The 25,410-nt window shown below is 37.4% G+C and overlaps 3 protein-coding genes and 1 long non-coding RNA gene across 5 annotated transcripts in view; 2 read left to right on the forward strand and 2 right to left on the reverse strand.

Annotated features, from left to right (window-relative positions):
* Window positions 1–25,410, forward strand: part of LOC146487536 (uncharacterized) — a 105,581-nt gene that overhangs the window by 12,834 nt on the left and 67,337 nt on the right. The window lies entirely within an intron of this gene.
* On the reverse strand, window positions 1,834–4,553 carry LOC146487538 (uncharacterized). Its single transcript, XM_085128526.1, has one exon. The coding sequence runs from the start codon at window positions 3,028–3,030 to the stop codon at window positions 2,485–2,487; it is 546 nt and encodes a 181-aa protein (XP_084984652.1). The 5' UTR covers window positions 3,031–4,553; the 3' UTR covers window positions 1,834–2,484.
* On the reverse strand, window positions 7,011–12,026 carry LOC146487539 (protein gustavus-like). Its single transcript, XM_085129505.1, has 2 exons — window positions 10,858–12,026; window positions 7,011–8,995 (listed from the first exon to the last, which is right to left on the reverse strand). The coding sequence occupies exons 1-2, from the start codon at window positions 11,567–11,569 to the stop codon at window positions 8,853–8,855; spliced, it is 855 nt and encodes a 284-aa protein (XP_084985631.1). The 5' UTR covers window positions 11,570–12,026; the 3' UTR covers window positions 7,011–8,852.
* LOC146487540 (mitochondrial 2-oxoglutarate/malate carrier protein-like) overlaps window positions 19,100–25,410 on the forward strand; it is a 29,070-nt gene continuing 22,759 nt past the window's right edge. For both annotated transcript variants that reach the window (XM_085129537.1, XM_085129544.1), the window contains exons 1-4: window positions 19,100–19,259; window positions 22,461–22,522; window positions 23,053–23,143; window positions 23,293–23,376. In XM_085129537.1, coding sequence (XP_084985663.1) covers window positions 19,195–19,259; window positions 22,461–22,522; window positions 23,053–23,143; window positions 23,293–23,376 — 302 coding nt within the window. In that variant the 5' untranslated portion in view covers window positions 19,100–19,194. The remainder of the gene's footprint in view (window positions 19,260–22,460; window positions 22,523–23,052; window positions 23,144–23,292; window positions 23,377–25,410) is intronic.

Genomic DNA, 25,410 nt, shown 5'->3' on the forward strand with positions numbered 1-25,410 from the left:
TAAGCGTACTTTTTTGTTCTCACCACGTTTTGGCGTCATCTGTGCATTATCAGAACTGCAGACGCACGGCAAAATATAATTTATTCGTTAATTTTTGTAGATTTTGTGGATTTGTCGATCATGTGGCAGTGGTTCGACTTAAAGTAGTGTCATCTTAGTGTGATTCTATTCAATTTCATTGCGCATCCTAAGTGCGCATATTTTTTTGCGTTGTTAACTGTGCGCGCGCACTTTCAGAACATTGTGGCTTTGATTTGAGTCTGAGCTAAGTACGGTGGCGAAGTTGTTAGTCGGTTTCTCCTAAACGAGCGAGGTGAACCCATATTTTTATTTCAAGATAAAACAAAACAAAATACAATGATGTATAGAAAATTGAAGAATTTTTGTTCTATTCTTATGGGATCGCGAACTCGCGAGGCGTGGAGTGTCGATAGCGTGGATCCTCGCAGCGCGTGTGAAGTGGGCGTCTCTCCCCAGTCCCAGTTTCCATTTTGTCGCTGGCTCCAAACTTTCCTTTCAAAGACAGTGCGATGATACGACTGTCAACACGAAAACACAGATTATTTTTCTATTCCTGTAGAGATGAAGCAGGCACGATGATCCCCCTTTTATTTTACTTTCTTGATGTACCAGATGTGGTGAGCAACCGTACAAAATTAAAAAAAAAAAATGACCGCTGAACGGTCTAACTTCCGTAAACATGAAGGTTCAGGCGCCAGGGAGTTAAATAGTTTTGAGGGAACTTCCTTCAGCTTGGACCTTGTTGACAGGTATGATTTATATGAGTTCAAGTTCAGACGGCAATTTAAAATAAGTGCGTACGCCGTGGCATCCGATGTTCTTCCGTCCACGTCACAATATATGTGATAACTTATGTTAAAACTTATAGGTTGATCGCCTGTTATGATATTTAGTGGTGGGTGTCTTTTAACGATTATCCTTTATTTTTCTGTTTTGACGAAAGAAAAACGTCTGGTGCAAACATTAGCCGCATTAAATTCTTCCTACCACTACAGGACGTGAAACAACAGTCAAGTTCCGAAACTAACGGAAGTTCAGTTCCGTTTCGTTTTAGTTGATTGTCAAGTAACTTTGGGCTTAATATATAGGACGACAAACCTTTATCTTACCAATGTTAAAACATAGTTGTGGTTACATACTCACATTTTTTATCCGGTGAAATAATTAATGAGGTGTTCGGCCGAGTGGCCGCATTCGCTTACTCCGCGGTTTTCGGTATATCACTGAGTCATTTTGGTGTGACGGGTTCGTAACTCTTCTTCTTTCATGGGCTCTTTACATTCAGCCCAGTAGGATCAGATTTAAAGTGATGAATCACTTTATACATGTCAAGACTTGAAAAATTCTAGTTTTGATTCGCGGTAAGCTTTGTTGCTGTTTATCGCTGCAGGCGTGTATCAGCCCAGTTTCCCAGTAATACAAAGTCGTCTAAAGGTTTTGGGGAAATTTATTATTGTGCTTTTGGAAAATCTGTAGCAAGAAATGAAGCGCTAAATGACTTGGTTCCGTTTTGGTTATTCTATAGAAAAAAATGGTTCCTGAGCTGACAAAAGAACTGTATCGGATGGGTCTTTTGTTCACACCGATGAGACGATGATTTCGGCGACATTGTTGTAGCTCAGTACCGCGCCGGTCCTGAAAATGGAAAACTTTGTAATCGCTACGCATTAAAGGGACTAGCTCCCATGGTACCGCGGGAAAAACAATGCTGTTTGGTGACGGATCGCTTAAGTCTGTGCCCACATGAAACCATTGTTGAAGATAGCGGTAGCAGGTAAACGCACGTGGGTAGAAAGTTTAAACTTCTCCTGATCGATTGCTATGAAAGATTTATTTACAGCAGTTTTTTGATTATACAGTAGAGTGCTTTTTTAGTACTGATCAGCCGGCTGTATAACTACGTTTCAAAGCAGAACTTGAAATACATAGCTTTTATATACAAAATGGGATGCGTGAAAATGAAAACTGTGAATGTGACTGTCATGACTTTGAATACATGTAAGTTACCATTATATAACATTTGGCTTTACGACTCGACACTGAGAAATTAAAGTAGTATTTGTTGTTTATCTCTGGTATCCTCTGACACAAATGAGTTCTTAAAGGTTATTTCTCCTATCTGTCAAGCAATTACAGGTGACCACGACGCAACAGGTGAGAGTGGGAGAAAAATGATTGAAGACAAAAGCAAAGCTAAACAATCTGAACTGAGGTGATAATCCGTTCCCAAACGCTGGAATTGCCAAGATCATTTAAACAAGCTACATAGATTGAAGTCATGCAGTTTTTATCGTCCACTTGAAGAATTTTCAATTCCAAAACATGCATGCCCGGAAAGCTTTACGGTATGTTAAATTCTGGTTCGTCCTAAACAAAATTTCATCTGTTAATTTAGTCACACTGTACGGATCTCACTCAGTTCACCGCAATTGTTAGCGTCTTAAGCAGTGGGGAAAGACTGAATTATATTTGTCGGTATTCCAAATGCAAAACCGTTTCTACTGTTCCTATAAGCTCACCAAGACATTGCTTAATATCCTCAACTCTTGCAATGTAATCACTTTCGTCGCTTATGATAGAGTTGACTAAATTCCGCAAGTTTCTCGCGCAGTCCGTGATTTTTTCATGCCCTGATACATGACATTCGCTTAGTCGCTGCAGAGTCCTGTTAAATGTACCATGTTCGTTATTAATTTGCGGTCTTATCTTTCCACAAAGCTCGCGAACTGGTCGAATGCACGGCACATCGTGACCATAGCGGTCCACCCTCCCGAACGCTTCACTAAGTTTTTTAACAGCGTGACAAATCGCTTCCAAATCTGCTTTTTGGCGTTGTTTCCTCATTTTCGGATCCTCACTTTCTGATTTGGCTCTTTTACGCCATTCACTGTTTCCATTCTTGTTGTTCCTCTCCTGGATTTCCATCGCTACTTTATTGACATTCTCAAGACTCTTCCAAGTTCGTCGTAAACTGCTTCTCTGTGGAGAAGCACCCAGTGTATAGCTCATTGCAAACAATTTTGGCTTTTGTTTAAAGCTTTTGTAGGGCGTGGATGCAAACCAAGTTGTATGTTGACGATTGGAATCAAGGAAAACCAATTTTTCTAAATATAACCCCTTATCTCATAACAGCTGACCTAATTGGCCGAAGGTCGACCGGGTCGGTCTTGGGTTGACGAACATTGCACGATGGGTTACGAAAATTTAACGATCCTGGAACCAGCTTTCCGTCAATAGCTGTGTCAAACGGTTCTTGAAACGTGCTGTAAAATTGTTATTGAATTATAACTGAACATTTATAACAACTCTCCAAACCGGAGGTGAATCTTAGCACCAAACCACTCAAAATATTTACGTTCATCTTCATCGCACACCATATCGCATTCGGGTTCGGAAAAGTTAACTTTTTATTGGTCAATGAAAACAGTTCATTACGTTTTTCCTCACCGTTCAATTACAGTTTTATCTATTCTCGATTGACTTCGAAACCACTTTAGAAGGAGTTTTTCACTTATTATCGCAGAGTTTTGCTTTGATTTTGATTAGCATAAATTGCGTTTTTTTGTGCAATGTACTTTTTAACAACTCCCAAGTTGTTTCAGTAAATCTCTTGTAAGTGGCTAGTGGACACCTTCCAGAAGCAGAAATCTGGTCTCGGAACAACTTAACGAGAGACTTCACTGAAAAATGTTGACGGATTTGTTTTCCCAACTAAAATAAACATAATCTGAGGTGGTTTTACTCCAGTGACAAAGTTTACACACCCACACACTCGATCTTTACTTTTGTTCGAAACTTCTTTTTTACAGGTGAACATGACTCTCTCTTCTATATTTCACCCTGTCATTAAAGGGCCACAGTCACTGGTATTTTTGCCGTGTTTTGATCCAAACTGTACCACAATCACGTATTTGACAAATTAGCTTTGCTCAAACCGGCTAAATTGTCCCCAACGCACTGAGAATGAAATATCAAGTGATTTTATGAAAAAGAATTACAAACCATGCAGGCATGTAAACGCTGGGCAATTTTTCAAATCGTGAAGCAATTCTATCCTAGGCATCCGCAGCCAAAGAGTGTTAATGCTGGTTTCCGTCCATTAGAAAAAGTAATTGTTACATGAACAAAACTGGCGTTGCTTTAATGTTTCCACGGATTCAATTACGTTTTCTAACATGACAACTGACATTGGCCCGTAAGTTCAAGTTGAAGAGGACGTCAAAGCTTGAACCCGTTCAACCTCTCGGGAAAAATCAGTATAGAACTGTTAAGACATCTGGTGACCAACTGATCCTCCAAATCCTTGGTATATACGGTTGCGATTTAGAGCTCGAACTTGCCACTGAATAGTCTACGTGCACACGAGTGAGAAGGACGACGTTTGAAACCAATTCGTGTTACCAAGGCACTTCCCCTTTAAATTTGATTGAACTGAACTCGTCTTACAGTGCGACTCGCCTTACCGTGGCCACCCAACAAATGTTCATGTTCTTTTTACAAGTTAGCCGTAAGATACAAAACGACATGTTCTCAATAATTCGTTGTTGCGTCACTTGCCTGTTGGACTTTGCAAGAAGGCGTGACCGTTCAGGCCCGTAGCAAGGCTAAAACAACTGAGGGGGCTTAGCAAAATGGTGAAACAAAAAACTACCCCCCCCCCCCCCCCCAGTCACTCAAAAACGGACTGATTTGGGAGTTTAAGATGCAACGAGAACATCAAAAACCCCGGTCGATTTAGTAAGTAAAACAATAACTTTGCACCTGGATCACACTCTTAGGTACATGTTTTAACCTTTTCTTTAACGTGGACTACTACGTGAAGTTTCCTAATTTCACGTTTGAAGGAGGACGTAGACAAACGACGACAAATTTTTCTTCCTCTTTTTAAATTTAGAATCGGGCAGTAAGAATCCGACTGCAGGAGAATTTTTTTCTCTGGTCTTGAGGACATATTTGTGTGGCTCTTTTGTGTAACAACGCGGGAACACTAAATTGTTATAAACTAAGGACATTTGTATTGCTTAAAATGAGCGGATGTCTTAGAAAACAAGTAGTTTAATATTTCGACAGCTTTCACGGCTTCAGATTGGCTGATTTAAATCCACTTTAATTCTCATTTCCGATTCACAAGATAGGAGTGCCTGTTAGCGAAGGAAACTGACAGGTAGTAAATAGACTATTAAAGGTTGTGAAAAGGCACTTGCAGCGTCAGAATGCAACATTAATTTGTTTTAATTATATATATTTTGGGCACATTGCTTTTTAACTTCCAAAAATTCTTGGGGGGGGCTCTAACGTCCCCCCCTGCCCGTCCCCCCGCTACGGGCCTGCTCGCGTATCCTTATTGGCTAACTTGTAAAAAAAGTTTGTTGGGTGGTTACGGTAAGGCGCGTCGCACTGTAAACCAAGTCCTCCTACGCCCGAGTCGACCACATTCGAGCAGTCAGCCTGGCGCAGAGCTGAGCGGCACCAATCAGTAATGTTTATCATCAATGCCAAGTTTCTGACTGAAAAATAATCTTGAGTCTTTTACTGAGATTAAAAATAATAATAAAACATTTTAAGATAATTTTTAGATAACAATAAAAAAAATTTGATCAATAATAATGGTAATGATAATAAATAATAAACTATTTTATATTTATTAGCTTTTGGTGATTTGCCTTGTATGGGGACTGTTTTTGTCACTTCTTATTTGTTTTCACTTTATAATCTTTTAAGTGTTACTGTAAATAGAATTATGAAGTAAAACAGACTCGTTCAACTCCAGAATAGCTGATGCCATTATTTCTTATGGGCAAAGTCTAAAGGATCCCACGCAAACTCCTTCATGTTCTATCTATGAGGGGTTATTACTGGTTCTTGGTTCAGTTATTGAAAATCTTTCAATCTATTTTTGTTATTTTATTCCCGAAAGAATGCCCCCGAATCCTAAAAACTTTCGAAAGAGAACGTATTTGTTATCACATTTCGACTCTATTTAGAGACAACTTAATTTAGCTATTATTCCTACGAAAGAGGATTTTACGGTCCAAGAAACGATTTTGACGGTTTTCGCCGATTTTTTCATGCTTTAAACAAATTACAAATCAGTGAGAATTTTTGCTAAATCTATAAATTCGCTACAGTTAAGTTGGATCTGGAATAGTAGGGTCCGACAGTGCCCAGCCTTGGGAAAGCTCTCTTTTCCTTATTAATTAGCATTAGCGCACACTGACGTCGGTCATCAATGGTGCTTGGCAAATAGAACGCAAATCTGAAACGCAAAGGAGATCGCGAGCCAGGTCTCTGTAAGAGTAGAGTATTACAGTACAATGAACAAAACATTGCATTCGTGGATACAGAAGTTCGTGCGGGCTACGAACCGGAATGAAAATGTTCCAAAATAGCCGGATATTTGAAAAAAATTTCTTTACTAGCCTAATTTTTTTTAGTGGATCCGCCATTGAATCACGGCAATCCGTTAATCTGAAAGGAAGCACTCATTCACAGGAAGTGGTTTCCCAAAATAACCCCGTAAGGTCAAGGAGGGCGCTTCAACGTAACAGGAAGAGCTCATTAATCCGTCATACACCTGATTTTATGCACGGTTGCATGTTGCATCAACATCCGGTTTTTCTACCGCGGAAGATGTGTCGCAGCCTGGTTGCTTGTTAATGATAAAGTGCCAATCAACGTGATTTGTTTGGGGGGGGGGGGGGGGGTGCTGAATGGTGATAGGTCACGTCAAACATCTGTAACATGACTATAAAAGAGTTCCAGGTCACTTTCATTTCCTCTCATCCTGTAATAGGCTCCTTTGAAATATTAAAATTCAACTTGATATTGAGGTCCAGAGGACACAACCAACAGAAATGAAAAAAACATGATTATTCAATTTCCTCTTTCCCTCATTGTCAAGCTGAATTTTAACATATCGAAAGGAGCATATATCCCTCCCCACGCTACCAATGTAAAGGACTAAAAACATATGAAGTCAACACCGAAACTTGTGTCAATTTGTTTCAAACTTGTTTAATACTGACAACGTAACATTGTGAAGTATAAATGAGACACATTCTAAGAGAATATCTCTTATAAATAGTCTGACTGACATAATCAATAATTATGCTAGTGACATGTATAAATAATCATGTTAAGAATTAGACATGTAAAAGAGCCAATCACCCATATTTTCTGCCAAGAATAAAATTGTTTGCCTTAGCACAATGATTTGGCCGATTGAAGAGAAATCAACATTGCCAAAAATAAAGCTACACAGTGAAATGTTGGTGAAAAAGTAAATTTACAAATATCATACTGCCTTAATGCTGCAGTTACATCTCAAATCGAAAAAAAAAGGAAAAAAGAAATTCAGTTGTTCAAATAACTGAACTTAAACATTATTACCACTGAATTCAAAATTGCACAGAATTAACTAATTTAATTAAAATACAACTTAGGAAAGATCATCTAAAAAGCCAAATTTCTTTCTAAATTATTCTATGCGATATATATTCTTTTGAAGCTGCACTCTAACATTTATTGTCTAACCCACCCAAAATTAATAAAATAAATATTAAGGCATTTCAGGGGCTTGTATTTTAACTGGGCTGCCTGGGGCAATTCTAGTCACTGTGTTCGTGACAAATGATGCATTTTCTTTTAAATAAATAAAAATTGGGAAATTTTTCCCAATAAAGTTGACTCTTTAGATTTCTTTCCTGGTGTAAAATTGTTCTGATTTAAAATATCGTAAATTTCAATGTAACATTTGGAGGCAAGGCCTTGACAATAAATAAATTAACATTATCTTAATACTAATGAGAAAGCTAATAAGCTGCTATTTACATCAACCATAACTGTTCTGAACTTTAATTAAATCTGACCATGGAACAGGTTTTCCTAAATCATGTTAGTAAAGAAAATTAAAAAGTTGATAATCTTGACCTATGGATAGCCACAGGAATATCTGCCAACTAGAGCATTGAAAAACTGGATGATAAAATGTCAGTCACTTTTGGAATCCTCTTTTTTTTGTATAAAAGAAGGCCTTGTAAAATATTGACATTCTTTCTTTTATCTTTATCACTGTATTTATTCCTCAAAAATTAAATTTCTGGTATTTTTGACAAAAAGGTTATCCATAGTTTTCAATATCAACTTCCTCCATTAAAACACAACAATAACCATTCCTAACTACTTACGTCTACATCTTGGATGACTGAACAATTTCGTGAACATAATTTGATTTATTTGACTATAAAAATTATCTACTAACAATGAAATAATAAACCTGAATAAACTATTACCCTAATAAAAATGTTGGAGCCTTTTCAAATTTCTTCATTAATTAAAAAAACTCTACAAATCTCTGTCCATTCATTTCAGTACAAAGAGTCTAAATTGACCACAACCATACCAGGCATGACAACTTCCTGAAAAGAATGTTTTGCTGATGCTGGAAAAAGCCAATATTGGCTCTGTTATCATATTTATTATATCTAACTTGGCACAATATATGAACATCATACAGCACAAAACAAGATTGAAAGACTGTATCAGGATCCTCACTGTTGGATAATAACAGCCACAAGACAGTATAAATGTGTAGTATTCCTGTATAATTTAACTGCAGTAACTCAGCCTTCAGGGATTGGAGCAAAGAAACATACAGTGGTAAAGGAGAAATCGCTTTTGGCTGGAATTAGAAGGAGCTCAATTTCACTTGTTTGGCCAAGATAAAAATATGCAAACATACCCAGTGACACTACACACTCAACTGTCTGATACAAGAAGATCTATGTTTCACTTCAGCTTTCAAAAGAGTTCTTTTCCTCTGTGCCTCATTGTCACCATCCTTGTTGGTACAAAAGGTATTTCTTCATAGGAACAGGAATTGGTAGCTTGTCTACATTGCCCTTTGTAAGGTGATCTTTCCCAACAGATTTGCGGATGGTACGACGACATAGATCCATCAGTGGTTGGGGTTCAGCTGTTCATAAGACAAAAGAAAAAGGCTGTTAAATTTGCTACAATGTGACTTGACTCAGCCAGTAAATTGATTACTGTAATCAAATAAAGCAGAGCACAATGAAGCAGACAATGTCAATGCAACTTGCAGAGTAGGATCCAAAAACTGTTGAAAAATGACTTCTTGTCTGTTTGAAACAGCTCTCAATTATGCTACAAATGAAACTAAACTATTAATAACTGCCACTGATATAGAACTCAATACTTCCAATTTACTGTAACAGCTCAATATAAGTTAAACACCATAAAGCCAACTGTCCACAAAACATGGCAACAGGTGCCTTGCCTTGAAAAATGAAGTTATCTTCTATTTACTATACACTCTATTCAGGTATAATTTGCCTTTGTGTAATTGTTTAAACGAAAGCATGACTGATAGATCAAAAAAGGAAATAAAAATTACAGAAAAGATGAATGTATATTGCAACTCAAACTGTCCATTCAACACAAAAGACTTGCATAAAAGTAAGAAAGTTATATTTTTAGTTGTGGTGTTGTCAGAGAAATTAAAGAGAAAGACCTTTAAAGGAAAAGTGAAAAGACAAAGGGAAAAAAAGAGAAATATGAACCACTGTTACTGAATAGTACAGTTCATACGGTCTTTCATTTTTATTTTACTGTGTCAGTATTACTTCAGTGAAATGAAATTTGTCTTTTCACAGCAATCAAAATTTTTTCCCCATGACAGAGACTGTTTGGAAACATGAACAAACTACTTGGTCTTTACAGTCCACAAGAAAATAATAATGATTGTTTTATGAAAATTTACAAGAAAAAAAAGTCATCCATTTCGAACATTTGCTGCGTTCTGTGGCTTGCATTGGTTTTTTAATAGCATTGTGGCACGCGTTTTCAGCGTTCTCTACATGCAACAGGTGGTTTGGCACGCGCCGCGTTCACTAGACCTCGAAATAGCTCCTTTGTGATCTTATTGTTTCTTTGTTTGCATTCACCTTATAGAGATCAAAGTTGTTCTAAGGGACAACTTCTGAAAGCCTCTGATACAACACAAAGCTTGAACTAAGTATCCCCCGAGGAAAAGCAACAATTCTAGCGATATGACAAGTTTGTGTGAACGGAACTCACTAATAAAGGTCCCAAAGGCAGAAATAAGAAAATGTCTCCAGCGAGAAATGAATTATTAATATTCATTCACCAGTTGAAACAATGAAATCAATGAAAATCGGAAACGACTAGGTGATCTTTATGGCGGTTCAGTCAAAAAAGAAAGCCCGCCCAAACCTTGCGGTAAGTCTTGGCTACGAGCTTTGTTGGGCAATGGCATTGGTAAGCCGACTAAGCGTCCGAGACGGATTTATTTGCCTATAGAAGTGCTATTTTTTTCATATTTGAAAATTCTTTTCACGTTTACTTCTTTTTTTTTTTTCAGTATTTCACTGTCTTTACACCAAGATTGGCGAAAGGGTTAGATTCCGCAAAAAGGAAAGCGATCAAAATGAAGCAAAACAAAAGTTTTTGTTTCCCGAGGGCCGCGAAAGTGATGAGATCATTCCACATGTGACGTAAAGGAAGTGAAAATCACTAGGGAACGAACACTTTAATTCAGAAAACATGGAAAATATTCTTGAGACTTTATAAAAGTGTTCTAGGCAAGTGTCTAAAAATAATTTACGAACATGAACCGACCGAAAGTGAAAGTCCCATGAAAACGAAGGGTTCTGTCTCGACAGCTTTCGCATGGGTAAATGACAATATAAGAGAAATATAACAGAAAATCGTGTAAACAAAAGATATGCGTTCACGCACGAAACAAAAGGCGAGTCACACGGGTAGAATTCGTGGCCAAAAAAAATCAGTACTTACGATCAAGTCCACCAATGTATTTCATGGTAATCTCACAGTGTCCCCACACAGCTGATACTATTGGATATACTGTCTTTCCCTTTATTCCACGAAAAGCGACTCCTAAGTACCGTCCATCGCTCGTTTCAAAAGCCATGGTCCCTTCATCCATGTCTAGTATTACGCGAAATTTGTCAGGGACGACAAAACTGTGATCACTGTCTGATAAAACTGGGTACTTCACTGAAGAAACGTTCTTTTCGTTGTGGTAAAGCTTGTTTCTAACAATGTCCCATCCCCAGCTTTCTTCGCTGTTCCCCACGAGCGAGTGGTAACCCGTACAATGAAGAACCGCTTTCGATGTAGCTACCCCTACAACGGCGTGTGTCCCGCGCTGTCTTGTCGACCATTGCATCTCCCAGACGTGAAATCCGCGACTATAACCTTTCTTTCCCCGTATACAATCTGTGCTCTGTGCCACGGGATGCCTGTGAAATGTATGTGGGTCGTCGTCTTTGACGAAAATGTTCACTGATCTGTCATTTGGGTTCCAGGCATGTTCTAACAATGCCTCTTCCGGTAAAGAAGGCCGATCAAGTAAAATGTCTAATTTCTCTGGTCTTGCTAAATCTCTTGCCCGATCCTCTTCTTGTAAGACGTTTAGTGATTTATAAACTCCTTGTCTATTGTCATTGTGGTCGTTTCTTTTCACGGCCGAAATTCTTGATCCCATGTCGAGAAAGGGATTGTAGAAGAGAGACGTGTAACTGTTAGGTAGAGAATCCAACGTGGATGCTTGCTTCACTCTTCTAAATTGTCCAAGTCCTTCTTTCGTAGCGTTCACTGATTTCGAAACCTTCTTACCATTCAAGAATTTATGCAGGACAAGTTTTCGATCCTCTCTTCGACCGACAGAAGCGGTTTTCTCGATGCGACTTGCTTCAAAAGAACGATCGATTGAACGAAATCAAAACACGCGTGAAGATACGTGCGCGCCTGCCCAAGTGCTCACGTATATAATTTCTCGGGGAAATATGGTTTACCGTCACCAAAACAGATATAAAACAGCGGTTGAACTCTTCAAGTTGACGGTTTCAACTTGCCAACTTTCTTTCGTAAATGAGTGAGTTTGTTATTCGCGAGTCCTTTTCATGCGAGCGATGAATGCCCTTTGTTATGTTCTAAAAAATTTTCCTTTCAATGTTATTTATATCCTCAAACGATGTCAATGGACGGAGTTACGCATGCGTGCTAATCACTCAAGCGTGAAAGCCTTACACGTTTGTTCCACGCGCTAAGTCATTTCACTTCCGGTTGCGTGAAAACTTTCTCCACCGGAAACACGCATTGTCATAGTATTTCACTTCTTACGGTGATTTTTGTGAATAAAAGTCTTTCCTTTTTTGCGATAAGAAAGTGAGACACTTAAAGGGCTGACAGGAGTATTCGAAAAGCAAAAGTAGCGTGGCTTTAAGAAGTTTCCTTATTTCAAATGAAACCGATACGAATTCCATTCAAGTGTTATCAGCAACGAAGTTGGCCTCTGACAATCAATATTTAATACTTCAATAGCAGAGAGGGCATTGAATCTAAGCGAAACAGGTGATTCTCACACGAGTCCACTGGAGCATAAGAACAACATGTGTTCCTGGTGCGAAACTTTTCAACCAAAAAACACAAATTTTATCAACAGCAAATTAGTTTTAAAATTTCTCAACTGACAAGACACCGATTTCATAGCTTACAAAAAGTATTTCTTAGATCGGGTACACTCGTGACTTTTTAGCTATTTCGTGTAAAATCTTTTCGCTTTGTTTCTTTGGTAATCCAAGGTTTTGTTATGGAATGAGCAAGCTTTTAAAACAGTTCAATTTGCTGTGAACGCATGAATGAACTACACGCTATAGTAAATAAGCTGAAAACGTTTTTGTAGTTACCTCAGCTTTCATCCATTAAAACCTGTCTTTTAGTCTTAGTTGTGGGCAAGATTTGAAATTTAATTTTATTGATCCAATATCCACTGAAATTCTGAAATCTCTGACTCTCAAATGCAACGAGGTCTTTGCTTCCGATCCGAAGTCGGCTTTTGTCCCTTTATAACATCCGGTTATCGGTTGTTACACTGCACGACAAAATCCCGAGTGTACGTCGCGCGAGTGTATGTATGCGCGGGGTGGACGTGGGCTTTGCGTGTGTTGTGACGTCATTCGGGCGTTAGCAGGGTGACGTGATAACATTCCCGCTCGTATCGTAAACATTGACCTTGAAACACTTGGAAGCGTTTCTTATTACGTCTAAATTAAATTACTCTGATACAATATAACCAAGTAAAAGTCCGAAATATTGAGACAGGTTTTTCAACGAATTGCATGAGTCGAAAAAGAAGTTTTGTCGAGTGGAGGTTTACGGAGACGTGACGCTCCGTGAATTAAATCATGTTTACAAAGGCGAGCGGGTCACGGTTTTTGACGGTTTCCATGGCATTCAAGAAGTTACTCGACAATTCGGTGTCAAGAGCCGACGAAAGTCGAAGTTTGTAAGGAACTCCGTCAATAATGTTCCGATCTTTGCTTTATATTTCAGTGTTTATCAACGTCGGTGTCATTAAAGGGCGATTAGCCAGCACGTAACGACAACAATTCGTGACTTGCCAGTGTTTAAAGGTTGCGTGTGTTTATTCATAGACTTATCCACGGGTCGACTTCATGGAACAATCTCTGCACGATAACAAAAAGATCAAACTTTTTGCTAATGTTACTTTAATCATTGGGGTTTATTTGACATAAATTTAATCATCGTGGTATGTTCCAGTTTTGTTTAGAAAAGACAGCGGTTTATGAAACATTGGCGGTTTGGTTTTGAAACATGGAATTTCGCGTGTTGCCGTGAGATTCCCGCCAGTTTAATTAATAGTTACCCTTGGCTCAAGAAAAGTAACTGTTAATTACTTCAAAGTGAAGAGGCCGGAAATTAAAAGTTATTTGCATCTCTTCACTGTTACTGTATTCACTGTAACAAATATTTTTAGAAACGTTTTTAATGTAAGGATTATCTTTCTTATACATTGATTATTTTATCTACAAGTTCGACCACGCAATGGTGTTTTAAAAGTATTGCATATAACTATTTTAGGACACAGAGCGTTGTGACTGGTCTTGAAATCACGAAATCGTTTTCAGTCACGAACTTCAGACTTCCCTGCCCACTAAACAACCTTTCGACAGTCACACGACCTGTCAAATTTGATCAATGTTCATCACGTTATGACTGCGAGTACAAAATATAACCCGTGACTGCTTCATGGGTTTGGCACAATTCAATCTTCGCAATCTCATCGAATATAAATTGACCTCTTCCTACTAAAACTGCGAAAAAAAATTCCTAGACTGCGAACAGTCTCTTCCGTAGCGCGCTTTGGATCTTGCGAGAAACGCGGGCGCGAAGGGAAGTAAGGAGGAAGTACTTTTTCCTCCCTCTCCCCAATCCCCCCTCGTTCACTTTTCTAATTCCCAAAATTTTGTGCGCTTGATCTGTGGAAAAAAATCCCCGTGCAAATGGCATGAAGAGAATTTGGTTGTATTAGTGAGTTATCTGGAAGACATTAAGCTTGTAGTCCTTGGAAAGAATAAAACAAATAACATTGAAAATCTGGTGATTGGCACTGTCATCTAACAGAAGGCGATATCACTGGGCAACCAGTAAACTGAGACATATCCCAGCAGAGTTACGCATTCTGTGGTCCCGCCGGACAGAACAATTAACAGATTGAGCCCTCATTTTCTATTATAGGACGAGGACGAGGATTCAGTGCAAAGCAGCTCATGTCCCTAAAAACTGTAAAGTCCACTTGTGCTGACGAAATTCCCGCCAAAACCGTGAGGCTTACTGCTGGTCAAACAACAACTTTATATAATCTACTTATATCTTTTACCGGAATACACAGCCCGCATGATAAAGCAGAGCTATTACAAACATGAATAAAATTAGAATTAATTAGTAAATATAAATATAAATAAGTAGATAAGTACACGCATTTGTCTTTTAAGCAACTAGATAAGAGAAAATTAAATAAGTAGAATATACATAATTATATACATACAAATATATACGCATTTGTTTAAAACTGGATCATTGTATAATGCAATTCTATGGATTTGATTGGCTTAGCTAGTGGCCATGGTATATGAGCCATTATACCATGCCCGAGAACAGGGACCTTATAATTGTCTTCTTGTTGTTTCTTGCAAAGCGAAATCATCAAGATCTAGCAATATATATATCTTGATTGTTTTTAATAAAACAATTATTCCTCTCGCGCTTGTTGGATATGAGATGATTAAAGCCAACTCGGCGCTACGCGCCTCGTTGACTATCTATCTGATCTCATATCCAACGGCGCGCGCTCAATAGGAGGGGAAAACAAGAACAAGAAGAATAGCGAATATAAAGTTTAATTAACAATAGTTAGTGATTTTAAAGATTAAAGACGAGATATCAACATAATCATCCTCATTATGAAGCACCACAAGTAGAAATTGATCTCTTCAAGCAATTCCACACCTTAGCTCTAAGGGCCGAAAAAGAATTAAGCCGAACACTCAATCTTGATTTGTTAACATAGAAATTACCAGCATCAGAAAATCTAGTATTACATGTATATGTATGACATCACTTGAGTAGGCAGAAATAGTAGAAATGTCATGCATAAGAGAAAAAACAAATGATAGTAGAGATTTAAGAAGGGGATAGCATGATATCTATTACTAGTAAAGCAGCCGTTTCTGTAGGATAAGTATCTTTTTCAAATCAATCTGCGCAGCTTGGCCCCAAGCAGCAATGCCGTAGGATGCAAATGAGAAATCAAAGAACGATAAATTTGGACTAAAGTATTTAAAGGGACGTAGTGTCTTAATCGTGCAATAATTCCAACAACTCTACTAATTTTACAGGCAATATAGTCAATATGAAATCTCGAGGTTAAGTTTTTATCGATAAGCACCACTAGGAACTTAACGTAATCTTTACGTTCAATAGAGGTATGACCATTTGAGGTATTGTCGTATATCCTTACATTAATCTGATAGCTCAGCTTCTTTTATGATGGTCTGAAGATGACAAAATTTAACTTTTTAGCATTTATGGTCAGCTTATTAGCACTTAACCAATAACATACATTCTGCAATTTGATGTTAATTACAGTTTCTAATGACTTCAAGTCCTTATTAGCATACAACAGCTCACTGCACCAAAAAACGGATTTACAAAAGTAGCAAAACGGTAGCAAATGTGAAGTAAATACCATATTTGCTCAAAACCAAACTTCATGTTTGAACGAGGTTTGCGTTTAAGGCAAAGATGGTAAATACCGCATTTACACGATATTTACACACCGTTGCAAAAGTGAGAAAGATGTACACATTTGAAACAACTTTACTTTTACAGTAAATATAATGCATATCGAATGCATACTTTTGCTCCAAGAAAATATAGATTTACATGGGTAGTAAATATGTGGTAAAAGAGTGTGTTTGCTCGACTTTGGTCATATTTGCACACAAATCAAATATCGTTCTTGTAAGAGATTTACAAGCAAAGCAAAAATGGTAAATACCGCATTTACGCAATATTCACGTGCAAGAGGAAGTACACATTCAAGACAACTTTACCTCTACGGTAAATATGAGTAACACCACACATTTGCTCCAAGGAAAATGGATTTACGTGGTGAGCAAATGTGGTAAAATATCATGTTTGCTTAACTTTGGTCATATTTGTGCGTAAATCAAATCTCATGTTTGCACGACATTTACAGGCAAAGAAAACCCGGTTAATCATGATGAGTAAGAACACACATTTGCTCCAAGGAAAATGGATTAACAGGGTGGGCAAATGAGGACAGGTAAAACATTAGTTAAAGAAGATGAGATCGTATTTTCACCAAAATGTTTATTCTGTGATCACAAAGTTAGTTACATGTATTTCTGTCAGTACTTGACAAACAATGACTTTGATAACTCTCTGCATTTCTAAAAGAACTTATTACATTATAAATGTACTTCAAACTTTGAACAATAACCAATGCTTTCTTCCCTTTTTTTGGCAAATAACAAAAAGTGTTCTCTTGTCAGAAGATAACCATCACTCTTAAAATAATATCTGAATTATGCATTATTTACAAGTAATAGGTCATTGCATACAGCAAAGAAAATAGCTCTTTTTAACTTTCCTCAAACCAATCAATGAAAATAACTTATTTTAATTTTTTTCACCAACTAACCAATGAATGTGTCCAATTCCACAATTTTATCACACAAAAATTATTATCTATTTCATCATTTGTTTAAAAAAAACTATCAGTTTACATTTAAATTAAAAATTGACACCTGAAGAGTGACAATGCAACTTAAACAGCTGAAATTAGAAGTTCCATAAAATATCCATATCCCCTCATGGAAGGGGATGGACATTTTCTGGAACAAAACAATTCAAAACAACTAAACAATCACCTGCCACTTAAACAACATGACCACCCTTGTACACCCTTTCATAGTTGTGCACCGGTGAAGAGTAAAAGTTTGAAGGATGCAACATTTTTTAATATGAAAGTAAATGAAACATGGGTCCATGAAAAGATTTTAGTGTCAGTATTTCAAAAAAAACTTCAATTTTATGATTCTCTAATCCCCCAACCCCCCCCCCCCCCCAGAAAAAAAATCAATTTTTGAATATTTATACAGCCAACTCTTCTAAGATTGACACCAGTTGTTTCATCTAAAACCAACAACAAATTTCGCGTACTTCAGAAGAAAACAAACAAAGTTGTCAAAGAAACGACATAACGACATAATCGCTTATGTCGGTAAATGTGAAAACTGACATAAAGGACATAAAGACATAAGGTTAGGTGAAAAGAATACTTGAAAAATGGCGGAACAAACACTTGTTGCCTTTCAGATGATTTAATTTGTTTCTGCGACGAAGGCGTCGTCGACGACAACAAAGGGAACAAATTGCTAGAAGAAAAGAGTGGGTGCATCCAGTATTTCAGGAATAAGCTAGAAGAGCATCTACCTGTCTTTTATCATACAATATTGGATAAGTTCGAACCGCTTCAGTAAGTTCTTCTTCATTCACACGAGCCGCACCAGGGTTGCTCCATCATATCTTCCAACTCCACAGTAACCGCCACATGAAGATAGTGATGGTGGCGAACTGGGTTCAACAATTTTTGCCCCTCTCTGATTGGTGGGTTTGTTGTGTCGTTATGTTGAAGTTGTTCACACTTGTTTGACAGCAACATAACGACATGGATATAACGACATAAAGAAAAGATCAGTTTTTTCCTTATGTCGTTATGTTGCCAATATGTCATTATGTTTACATGTTCACACTGCTAACATAACAACATAACGTCCTTCTTATCACGCGACTTATGTCGTTATGTTTATATCGTTATGTCGCAAGTGTGAACCAGGCTTAACAATTGCGGTTCTTATTTTGTTTTAGACTGGTTTGTAACACAAAAAGAAATTACAACACCCATTGAACAACAAATCAAAGCCGAATTAAACAGCGTAGCTTTGTTTTAATCGATCATGAACTTTAATGAACGAACTTTGCAAATGAGCGTGCGCGATTTAGCATTCATCATTGCACATACGTATCAAACTTTATGAAGTATTAAATTTTTTTGTTTGATAATGATAGATCGATCAGTGGGGTATGCTGAAACAGTTAGACGGTTCGCGCTCGGTTTCTATCAGTGTTGATAGTTGGCTCGGGCGAACTATCACCCGATAGAAACCTCGAGTTTGCCGCTCGGGGTTTGCCGTCTAATTGGGTGAAAATATGGTTCACCGGCGAGGATTCGAACGTTCAAGGCAGATTTTTTTTACCACTACACTACAGGCGAACCTACAGAGACAGCGGACGAAATAGCACAGTTTATTCTTATTACATCACTCAACCCAGGGTGTTCCTTTTTCCCTGGGACAAAAAGGGAATGGAACACCTTGCCACTGGCTTTTAAGTTGAGGCGGATTCTGTTTTGTCTTTCCAAGATAAATTGGAAAATCGATCTTGATCAGTAGATGTTTTTATTTCTTATTTATTTTAATGACTGCTTACCTCATGAAAGAATCTTCTGTATAGAAGGAGACATGTGAAGAAAGAAAGAAGGAAACACACTAGATTACGTTACGTTTCGCTGTTTTTATACACCCACCGGTACCCCTTTCTTTGACCAGCGGCGACCAACCGCTGGCCAAAGAGCCTGAGGAATCTTCGACCGGTGAGCTCGGCTTCTAGTTATTCACTTATTCAGTTTTAGCTCGTTGCTTTTAATACAAAGGTGTAATCATGAGCGAGAAGAAGCTAGGATATATCCCAAATTATATGCGGTTTATCATGGGTGGATCTGCGGGGTGAGTATTGGGTTATAAAGTGTCCATTCCTTGCTCTACAGACCCGGTATGGACCCGGTGTTCGTATGCGAACTGGTATGGCTCATTGTATTTTATTCCATTATTTTTATTCACGTGGCTGATTACGTGGCGTAATTTCCCAAAGTAAAGCTTTGAGGATTTATAATGTTTTAGAGAAGTTGGGAACTTGAATAAAGTGGAGCTGTTTTGAATGAACTTAAATAAAATAATTCTTGCATTGATATACAAGAACTTAGCTTCTTGTATTCTTTAGTCACTCCGAGATCAAGAATTTGAATTTAATCAGAATCACGAAATCGATCGTAGTTAAACTTTTGAGTGGTTTAGGAAATTTCGGAACCTATTGAGTCTGCTGTCTTTTCACGTTTTTCTAGACAAATGTTTAGACTATGCCTATTTTTTCTGCCCTTTTAATTACTGTTTATTTTATACATACCCATTTATACATATGCTCGATGCAGTTGGGGCTTGTTAGGCACCTACAGTCCTAGTCAACCAAGCTAATTCCTGCCCTTTTAATTACTGTTTATTTTATACAGTCATACATACCTATTTATACGTATGCTCGATGCAGTCGGGGCTTGTTAGGCACCTACAGTCCTAGTCAACCAAGCTAATTCCTGCCCTTTTAATAACTGTTTATTTTATACAGTCATACATACCTATTTATACATATGCTCGATGCAGTTGGGGCTTGTTAGGCACCTACAGTCCTAGTCAACCAAGCTAATTCCTGCCCTTTTAATTACTGTTTATTTTATACAGTCATACATACCTATTTATACGTATGCTCGATGCAGTTGGGGCTTGTTAGGCACCTACAGTCCTAGTCAACCAAGCTAATTCTGTCCTTGTCATGCTCCCCTCTCCACTCTCAATGTTGAACTAACCATTATTGTAAAGCAACATTGACAGTGCTGGGTGATGGGGTCTGTCCCAACAAATGTGACAAAGACTCTAGTTTGAACAGCTAATATGTCAAGTAATTTTAACTGACCTTTAAAATCATGCTATAGGTGCTTTTTGGTCATGTCCTTCTCCGTCCCAGGCTTCATTTTATGTAGGTTATACGCTGAAGATCTGTCTATCAGGTTATATGCTGAAGATCGATCAGGGGCATGCCGGAAGTGATAAATGATTTGTTTCTGTTCAGCTTTTTAAATCTTTATTTTAGCGGTTATCAATAACACGCGACCTCTCGCCTTCAAAGACCCCAATAAAGTTGCGTTTTGGTGGACGTCAATCATAGAAAAACCGTTGAATTACATGGAATTTTGAATTCTTAGATCATAGGCAACAGAACCAAGAAATTGGCAGTTGTATCTGCTGAGAGATGGTAAACTTTGTGAAAGTTGATTTCCAAGCCAGTTTATCTAAAAGAACGGGCATTGTTTAGATGAAGCCATATTTTTTTTTAAACATTTTAAATCGCTACCCGTAATAATTTTGCAAAATCAGCGACACGTGCAAGTTGGCAAATTATCACGTGCAGTGAAAATTAGAATTTTAAATTCAAAAATACCTTTTATTTTCCCTTGATCTGGCTCGGAAATCAATTTAAATAAAGTTTACCTATTCTTGGTGAGGTAAAATTCTTAGTTTCTTGCCGGGTTACCTTGAAATCTTGTCAGATTTCAAAATAATTCCAACGGCTTTTCTTTGATTGACGTCCACCAAAACGTAACTTTATCCGACTCTTTTGAAGACGGTAGGTCACATGTTATTGGTAACCGCTGTAAGAAATATGGTATGGAATCAGCATGGATGACTCTTTGGCCTTGCGGAATTACTGGAATTATCAGTGTTGTGCAATTAAAGAAAACACTTTGTTGTGGTTTTGCACAAAACAATAACATACATACATACATACATACATACACACATACACTGATTTACTCCTGTTTCACATCAGATAAAACATACAGTGTACATTAAAGGAGATACTACCTGTATCTGCTTACAGGCAGATACATAATGAGCCCTATCTGTGATCAGTGTGTGTCTAGCATGGACTGGTACTTGTCTACTGTGCACTTGAATCAGTCAAACTAAGTTTCATATGAAGAATTGAGAAAGCAATTGGTCAGGTTTCTCTACTCATGTTCAGCAAGCTCGTTTATTAAATCTTGCTCACCATCCTCTTTAATGTCTTCTACTTCGTCTTCATTGTCTGACTCCTCTTTAGTTGAAGCACCATTGATCAAGACTGTTTCCCTTTTGAAGATTCTCAGTCCTTGTATGATTTCCTCTTCCTTTGGTTTGGCGGAGGGTAGACAAATGAATTGTCATTGACATCCTCTAAATCTGTCAAAAGATTGTGAAAATAACTGAAATATTTGAAAAATTGTTTATTGGCACTGTCTAGTTAACAATACCATGCCAACCATTACGAGTCAAACCAAAATAAAAGCTCAATTTGTTCAGCTTGTGTATTTGGGGTCAACTGAGTTTTGCAATTGAATACAATTGAATCCTCACCAAAAATTGGGTGCAATGGAAAATAATTAAGCATTTGATAAGGTTTGATCAGGGTCAATTAGGCTTGATGTCATTGAAATTGCAGAAAATGGTCAACAATGGATGGTGAATGTTGCTTCCAAGATGTATACTTTGTTCACAATTAATTTGTATTGTCATATAGTAAACAACTTAAAATAGGAATTGTGTTTGGCTTTGCTTGTCTGAATTCATTGCATTTAAAGGTTCTATTGGCTGATAAAAAATGCTAAGATCCCAGGTAAGACAGCTGTTTGGAGTGATTTTAAATTGTTTGGTTGAGTTGAATTGGGTTCAGAAATGAGTGCAATAGGCCATTTTACAGTTGTGTGCTTAGTGACCTGGTCTTGAATTGGAAGCGAGGCTGGGGATGACCTTGTTTTGATACAGACCTCACTGCCTTTCATATGTTAATGCAAATAGTTAGCATAAGAACAGTATGATCTACATATGAAAAGCAGTGAGGTTTGTATCAAAACAAGGTCACCCCCAGCCTCGCTAAGAATCCAAGACCAGGTCACTCAGCACGCAACTGTAAAATGGGCTATTGAAATTTCACACAATTTTTTTCTTGAGTTTGATTACAAAACCAATTGCACCCAACTGTTCAATTAAGTTTGGGGGGCTAACAGTTCAATTAGTAACATTTCATACCAGTACCTCTATCATATTTTTTGTTTTCAGTATGGGTGCCACTGTGTTTGTTCAGCCACTAGATTTGGTCAAAAACAGGATGCAGATGAGTGGTGAGTATAATGAAATGGCTTGTTACAAAAATGTTAGGAATGGCTGTTTTGCAACTGTCCTTATACAATTATATCCTTATGCAAATGTGCTTTTGTAGAGGGGGGAGTGGTGGGAGCATTATTACATGTACAAAAACAGAATTGGACTCTACAGTCACAGTCAACCCTACCCTAATACAGTGAACTGACATTTCTGGCACAGTCCATTGTCTTTCAAGGCAGAAGGAGACAACAATTTTTAGACATCCTTGCAAATAAGTTTCAACCCTGATAGTTTGTAAAAGTAAATTTCAGGCTATAATTTGTGGCTTGTCTGTCAATTTTTACAGTACAAGCCTCTAGCTGTTGTTGAGAACTAAAGCAGCTGTAGTTGTGCATAGAGTGCAAATTTGTTTAAGAGAACATATAGAAGTTTTTGTCTTTAAGTTCTTTTAAACTTGTTTGAGTGTCTCAATTGGATTGTGTAAACAAAAGTGTCAGTTTGTAAATTTACGTGAACTGTTAAATATGGGCTCAGTCATTCTGTTTAGGTGTCGGAGGAGCTGCAAAAACACACAAGAGCAGTTTACATGCAATTGCTTCCATTTTACGACAGGAAGGATTCTTTGGTGTCTATAATGGGTTAGTTAGTTTGATTTTTTATATAGATTTTATAGTTGAGTTTATGTTTGATTTTTATATATGTCAGGAAAGATATACATTTTAGTTTTGCTATTTAGCTACTGTTTTTTCATGTCATATATATTTTATATTACTCCCTCTTTCTTTAGACTATCTGCTGGTCTTCTGCGACAAGCAACTTACACCACAACAAGGCTAGGTGTTTACACCTCACTAATGGAAAAGTTTAAAAGGTAGTTTAATTTTGCATTAAGTCATTCCTTCAATTGCACAACCTTGTTGTTCAGTTAAAGGATATCCATTCTTTTGTTCTTGAAAAGATGCTCTCTCACATTTCCCCTCTTTCCTGTGGGGAGTAATTAATTTTTTTTTTGTTTGAGACCTCCTTAATGTCATGTTCATTATCAGAAATTACCACAATCTGAAACAAAAATAGGCAAAGGAAAACAACACAGCATAATTCAGTGTGCCCGCAACCAGTGCTCTAACTCTTGTTTTTAACCATTCTATACATAATGTGAGCCTGGAAGTAAGAACTAAACTTGATCAAGAACTTAATTGCTTCTGTTGTTATAGCCATTTTCAATGTTACGTGCACAACGAACTATCTTTTGATGTGCCATCTTTGGAGATGTCATGCAACCCGGCCTAATTCTAGATAAATCAATGGTTTTGAAATTTAACACCTTGTGAACAGAACGGCCAAATTCTACTGGAACGTATAGAACAGAGCCAATTGAAAGCAGTCAAATAGTTTGAATTTTGTGAGAGCTTCGTGCAAAGTTAACAGGTTAACACATTTGTCAGCCACTTTAAGTCTTTATAGTTGTTGTTAATTTGTGATTTCTTTTCCCAATAAGTAGAAAATTTTCCTGTATAATACCGGTAGTTAAAATAGTCTTTTGGCTGTTTATCTAGCATGTTGAAAGATGGCTTGTCAAAAGATAGTCACTATTTTCTGCTATACACGTAACACTGAAAGTGACTATAACAAACTTAATTTTTGTATTGTGTACTGTTACATTCACATAAAAAAATCGACAAAATTTGCATAGTTCTCACTTTCCTTGAGCAAGAGATATTCCCTTCAGACACCACCACATTTTTGAAGACAAAGTAAAATATACTTTTTTTTTTGCTTGTCCCCTGGTGCCAAGGTGGCGCATAGGGCCTCAAAGTAAAATATAGCAACTACAGTTTTGTTGGCTAATGTGTGGCTCTTTCATCTAGTTTTACATTGTAAATTGGATTTCTTAATTTGTCAATTTTCTATAGCAGGGATAGTAGTTAATAAAAAAACAAAAGACCTCTCTCTCTGAAGGAACCTCTGCTTGCAGCATGATGTGCTGGCAAGTTGTTGAGGCTGTGTAAAAAAAATGTTACTTGTTAACATAAGATGCGATAATGTGTCATCCAGAGGGATTCAGTTGTTGTATATGGACATGCACTTATGTCTGCATGCACACATTTAAAGTTGCATCATTTGCATAAATTATCCATCACTTGTTATTTAAGTATCCAATCTGCAATTTGCTCTTCCTTTTACACTTACTAGGGTTGATGTACCACATACAAACATGTGAACTGTTACTGCAGAGTGTTTTTGAAATTTCAGCCATATTTTCCAGGCAAAAAATGGTAATACAGTTAGGACATAAAGAGTCTGGTTGCTTTGTTCTACACCTTATGCACAAGCAAATAATACTACAGCATTGTTGATTTGATGACAAAGTTTGTAATTTGACATTGCCTTTGCTACCTTGAAGCCCTGTTATCTGAAGTCTCTTTCCTGGTCCAAAGTCAAGAGTGTTGTTTATTCGGCTTATATTCATTGCCATCTTTAGAGCAGACAGAGATGATGAATTGGCTGATGTATTCATTCAGCTCAACCGCTGGAATATGTTCCATTTTTCTGTCTTTGCCCTTCGTTTTCAAAAATCTTTTAAGCAATCTAACATCTCCTTCAGTTTTTTGAGTGGTATTTTTGTTTTCTTGTTCTAAAAAAAAACTTCAACTGAGCAAACAGAAGCAAACCTTCCCTCTGCCATTTCTCAAAGCACATTTTTTTGTGGAACAGCTGTTGGATGATGTTCCCTTCAGTACGTTCATTCATCACTGGTAAAATTTTGTCGTTCTTACTCCTGATAAGCTATTCACTATGATTTTCGTGGATAAATCTCAGTACCTATGAGATTAATATGTAACCCTCTATAATACTCTTGGTAACTTCATGCACTCAAGACCAAAGTTAAAACACAGTCAAGATT

The sequence above is a fragment of the Pavona decussata genome, unplaced genomic scaffold (assembly GCF_977016875.1).
Source record: "Pavona decussata unplaced genomic scaffold, jaPavDecu1.1 SCAFFOLD_14, whole genome shotgun sequence".
NCBI classification, from domain to species: domain Eukaryota; kingdom Metazoa; phylum Cnidaria; class Anthozoa; order Scleractinia; family Agariciidae; genus Pavona; species Pavona decussata.